At 43.6% G+C, this 6,000-nt stretch overlaps 1 protein-coding gene across 4 annotated transcripts in view; it reads left to right on the top strand.

Moving 5' to 3' along the window:
• myo5b (myosin VB) overlaps window positions 1–6,000 on the top strand; it is a 67,496-nt gene continuing 61,496 nt past the window's right edge. For 2 of the 4 annotated variants that reach the window (XM_031578495.2, XM_031578496.2), the window contains exon 1: window positions 2–539. In XM_031578495.2, coding sequence (XP_031434355.1) covers window positions 513–539 — 27 coding nt within the window. In that variant the 5' untranslated portion in view covers window positions 2–512. Of the gene's footprint in view, window positions 540–6,000 lie in introns of all 4 variants that reach the window. The other 2 variants (XM_031578494.2, XM_042709389.1) reach the window with 2 other exon arrangements.

The following is a 6,000-nucleotide window of genomic DNA, read 5'->3' as shown; positions in this document are numbered from 1 at the left end:
ATTGCACTGCAGTCATGACAGTCAACATGATCGAGTCCATGGATACGGAAAGGAAGTAAAGGGACCGAATGTAGAACCACAACAGAGGACAATATACTTTTTATTATAACCAACGGACCTCTCCTAAACCTCTTCCTGGAGGGTATTAGGCCACATATAGTTATAGTTCTGGGATGTTTTGTCCAAGTGCCGTGTAAGACCTACCTGGATACGCAAAACGGCTCCAAAGTATTCTCTAATGGCAAGAGACACCTGCCATGAATGGGAACAGGTCAAGTGGCTAACTTGCTAGCGCGGCGGTCCTAAAAGCAAGTTGATACAAACTAGCAACAAACAAGGGAGTCTGCGTGGGACGGCAATTGGAAAATGACGTTTGGGCAAGGAATATTTACCGAACCAAACTTTTTGGAATTAAATGTGTTTTTGTAATTGGAAGGGTCAATTTTAACATTTACTCTAAATGTTCTTGTGGTTTCGCTAAAACGGTGAGATTTCGCATTGGGGAGTAGGCAATGTCAGTCAACGAGCTTTTTACTAAGGTGAGTGTGACATTTTTCTACCTGCGGTATATAGAGAGGGCAGTATTTGTGGGCCATTGTCATTTTAATCACTCAGTTTTTCATACCTTAGGCAGATATTTTAGGCTAGTAGGCTACCCTACTGCCATTCTTCTCAACAAAGTTTTGGGTCTAGGCTACCACATATTCCTGCTTTTGATAGAATCTTAGCCTATGTGTTCACCACCATGCGTAACATAAAACTATTTGTACCTTTTGTTTATATATAAATTCCGCCATTCACTATTTTTCGTAATCGTTGCGTGCTCTTGGGACAGGTGCATTATCGCGAGGTTGGTTTCAGGCTGGTTTCGGTGTTCCATGATAGCGCGTCAGAGCGCTTCCTCTTAACTCCTGGCTTCATCACTGGTGAAAATGCATTCACCGTGAAGGCAGAATACGCTATATTAATTTAATAACGCACACGTGAAACTGACCAAAGCGCTAAACCGTATTGACCCAATTGACTTGTTATGTGAAATCGATGGCTCTATCCTTCCATCTAAATCAGGCATGATGCCTATTCATAAGTGCACCTTGCTTCAAGCATACGTGCAATAGTAGGCTACTACAATCGTAGCTGCTAAGGTGGGCTATATGTTGGAATAGAACGATGTTGACCTACCACCTGAATATGGGTGTCCTTACAGTTACTAAACTACACTTGCCAAACATATCGTACATTTGAATTCTAAAAGGCCCCATCTTTTAGAATTTAGACACCTCAATAAAAGTGCTAAGATTTTTGCTAAATAACATCTCCCATAGGTCAACATCTTTCTATGAAAGCTACTTTTCAGCTCTCCTGTTTCATTTCACTCCACAAATTCAAATTGCTCTCGGCCTGTTCTCATTGTAAAGTGACGAGCCTTACTATGCCTGAAGTAGAGCACAAACATGACAAATGTACTTTACTATGCCTCAGGTAAAGTTCACAGGTGACTTTGGAAACAGGTAGACCTGTGCTATACCAGTATTACCAGACGTGGAATGAGAGCAGGTTGATTTACAGGTCCAGGACATGTTGAGCGTCACATGAAAGATGACTGACACCTGAAAAAGGATCACAGAGTGACTGTGTCTGTATTCAGGCACTTACACCTTAAAGGATCACAGAGTGACTGTGTCTGTGTTCAGGCACTGACACCTTAAAGGATCACAGAGTGACTGTGTCTGTATTCAGGCACTGGAATACTATTTTCTTGTATGATAAACGCGTAGTTAAGAACTAAAGTTACACAGGAAATGTAGGACTAGTGGACTAGTATTACATGGCTGATAAAAACTCCTAATACTCCTATAATTACTAGTAGGAAGCAGATTGTTTGCCATTGTAGACAACTTTAGACATCGTCCATGTTATGGGGTAGTTTAATAGGCAGTTTACAGGTTTTGAAACTGTCAATATACCTCCCAATGTCTGGGTCCTTTCCATTCAGTGAATGACTGCACTAAAAGTGAAGTACTGAATGTCAGTCTCAAAATTAATTTAGATATCAGTGCTCTAATATTCATTTTCATTTCATATGCCAAAAATGAAGCACCTTGTAGATTCAGATAATCCACTGACTGTCTCATTTAGGCACATTCTAAAGCCATGACAGAAGAGCTAAGCAAACAATGGCATAAGACAAGCTGATGTCATACTTCCTGATCACTCATATTGTGCACTGTTGTCTAAATTATGATACGTAATCATGAGAAGAAGATGAGGGCAACATTTATCAGTTACCATTGACTGTTGAGGATTAGTATGGCAGGCAAGCAGTAGTTTTAATTTTAAGCAATGGGGGCCCCCATCTTACCCCCCCCCCCCCCCCCCCCCCCTCTTATCCCCCATCTTATCCTTTTCCACTGGGGCATCTGCCACTTGTCTCCCAGCATATTATCCAGCCCAAGGGTGGAGGAACAAATCCCAGAATTCCATCTGCTTTTGTGCAGGACGTTGAGGCCAGCTGTCACCCTGTATTCTGTGTGTTTCAGACTACACACACACACACACACACACACACACACACACAATCCCTGCAACACTGTAGTGTCGTTATAGCCAATTAGCTGATAGGAGTAGCTGATCGCTAGCCAGATAATTATGGGGGATAATGATGACAATTGGCTGCTTTCATGTAGACATGGTAAGTGCTGATTGAACTGCTTTGAATAGCACTCTGAAAGGCTTTCACACATGTTTAGAGTGAGGTAGGAATGTTGTTGGTTTTCGGGTAGGTCAATGGCCTTGTGGGGCAGAATTAGCCTGAAGAAGATATAACCTGCACCACTCCCCCCCCCCCCCCCCCATGGTGAGGTTTTGCTCCGTAGATAGATCTTGCTGTAAAAGTCCACAAAGCCAATCTCTGTCTTCCTGGTCTTCTCTGAGGATCTGACCGGTGTGCTGCACTCCCAGCTCCGCATGCGTGACATGGAGTTGTCTGGGGGGCTCACCTCGTAAATGAGTGTAATGAAACGTATACAAGTCTTCATAAGTAAGACGTCATTCTTTGTCTTTCTTTTATGGTAATGTTTTTTCCGGTACGGTTAAGTTTCTCTCTCCGAGAGCCATGATGGTCCTTTGCCTTGCGTTCACCTCATTATAAGAAATGTCCCTCATGCCAGGTGAATGTATTCTGGTGAAGGTTAAATAAACAAGTGCTGTGGTTCCTGTGGGACTTGAGCTTAGAGGCAGGTGTGTACCCCACCCCCCCACCACTGAGCCAGCGAGTCTCTGCTCACCTGACGTCACACAGAAGGGGAAGGAGACCTCGGGCTAATAGGCAACTTCCGTAATTTGAGAGATGGAAAGAAAATCGATCAAAGCACTGTACTTCAGTACCTTATATTATGTATTGTTCTCTGTCAACCAATTAGTATTGATCCTTTTTATTCAAATGTTTTTATACATACATTAAACCTATTTGTTTGGCTAACAGGGAAGGCCGTTGTGCTCCCAATCCATGCCTTGGCGCTGGACGTTTTCCTGGAGTGAAATGGGCAGATAGAAACTATACTCTATTGAGGCAAGGTCAATTAGGACAGTATGTTCTTCTGAGAACATAATTTGCTTCAAAGCAATGTTGCATTATGATATTAGAATGTCCTTATTAGATACAAAATGTTCTTGAAGCACTTTGCCTTCAGTACTGAGATGCCTAGTTTGTTGCCATCCCTAATCTAACTAGCAGTCATTTAGGCTTAAAGCAACTCCAAAGCAACTCCAAAGTAAATATTTCTGTTGCAATAAAACCTTTACAACCCACAGTCATTTAATCTCATTTGGACATGATCACTGCCAGTAGCCATACGCTGCACTCAGGAAGGGATGTAACCGCAAACCTCGAGCGCAAGCTTAGATGGCTTTGTTTCTACCTGCGCTACAGGTTTCATTCTCACCAAATGAGCCCAGTGGCCAGGAGCTATAGCGTGCCTCAGTTCCTCATGCTGACACAGCGCTGAATAGAGCACAGACCAGAGGAGGGGGTTAGAAAGAGAGTGAACTTCCTCATGGCCACACCTCAACTCCACCTGAGGCGAGTATCTCTGTGTCGACAGATCAGGGTGGGGCTCTGTTCGTGCCCGTTGAAGCAGAAAACTAGAGCATAGGGAATTTTTTTTTTTTTCTTCCTCTTGAAGGATTCCCACCCTGCTCAGGTACATGAGGGTCCCACATACATGAAACAAGAGGAGAATCCCTCCCATGTTTTATCCCCAGGGTACTCTTTCGCCCTCCACACCTTGCCTGATGCAGTGACGCACGCCTCCATTTGTGCCAGACAATCCTAGAATTCCTTTCAAGCAGCAACTGTCAAACGGGATTTGAAAGTTTGGGATCAAAGCTACAAAAGGGGGACTTTTACATGAGGCTGTGACATACTCCATGCCAATATGATTGAGTTGTGGTAAACCGCGCCTCTACAATCTCATTGGACTATGTTCATTATGTCATCATGCACCATGCCAATGATAGCAGGCCCAGCTCCAGAGACTAGCGTGGACTTTGTATACAGCACAGGGTTTTATCACAGTTGCCACAATGGAACCTGTAGCGCAAGTTTTTTTTTTTTTTCTTTCTTTTTTTTCTTTCTTTTTTTTCAAGTAGTGTCATAATTTCCCCACGGCCCCTCTGGTTCTGCGGTGTATTCCCTCTCTTCCCCAAAGCACCTGCTCTCTTCCTCATCCTCCCTCTACATGTTATGGTTTGAACAAGACTGCCACTTTACTAGGTTTGAGGTCAGGTGTTTACACCAAGCCTCCAGTGCCTGGGGAACGCTGGTTATGAATGCAGCCTTCTAGTTTTTTAACTGGCCTAATCCTTTTCATGTGTTCCTGGAAGGCAGTTTTATTGGGAAGAATGTATGTAACTGAATGCATGGGTTTTCTTTTTCCAGCCATGTATTGAACATCTGTGTTAGACAAGTACAACTTAATTACAGAGATGTTGCTCATTGTTATTTGATATTGATCAAGGGGAGTTTGTGGTTTCAGACTAATTGTTTTAAAATTTCAGACAGTCATATTGATGTACGGCTAATTGGAAGCTATACTTGCTTACAAGTTGGAAATATTTGTAATTTGTATGTTATTTGCAATGTTTATCTTTCAGCTTCACCAAAAACATTTGGATTATAACAATGCAAGTCAATATGTAGTCAGGAAGTCTGTTTTGTTAAGAAGTGCTAGCTGGGCAGTGTAAACCTACCAGGGGAAAAAGTTTGTCTTTTGTGATCTATGTGATAGTAAAGCTTACTGTTTATCTATGTAGTAGTGCAGCTTACTGTTTTTCACAATTAGTTTAAGGGTTGTGAATGCTACAAAATCCAGACACACACACACACACACACACACACACACACACACACACACGTATAGGCCTACAGTATTGCCTAAAGTACTGTGATGCTTTGCCTCTCTTGTGATAATAAAACAAGCAGAAGAACACCCACTCCCCAAGAGTCTGTGAGTCCGTGTGACAAACTCTCCCTCGCCTGTATCGACCCGGTGCGGAGGTGGTGACGGGCAGTAAAAAAGCCATTTCATTAGGCCCTCTGAGGAGATTACAGAGGAGTAATGGGAGACCTCCCCAACAGCGCAGAGCAGAGCAGAGCAGCACAGGCTAGAAAAGGATGAATGGAGAGTATGAAATCTTCAGTCTCTCTCCGGCTGTCTGTGGCAGTGGTGCTGTCACGTAGTTTTTGCAGTGCAGCGTTCTGTGTGTGTTGTCAGCGCAGGTCCCTTAGGTGTTGGTGCTGATTCTGTTCCCTTAATGGAAGGGAAATTGGATAGGAGTGCAGTCTGACACTGCTGATTCTCTAGGAATCCACCCCCCCCCCCCCCCCCCCCCCCCCCCCGCCCCCCCTCTCTTCGCTGCTAAGAAATCCTTCAGTTCAGGGCTCGCCTTAGTTCCGACCTACTGTGCACCGCCTCAAATTGATTTGAATTTAAGTGTGCC

This window comes from Clupea harengus, chromosome 12 (genome assembly GCF_900700415.2).
Source record: "Clupea harengus chromosome 12, Ch_v2.0.2, whole genome shotgun sequence".
NCBI lineage: Eukaryota > Metazoa > Chordata > Actinopteri > Clupeiformes > Clupeidae > Clupea > Clupea harengus.
This window is presented reverse-complemented; position numbering and strand designations above follow the sequence as displayed.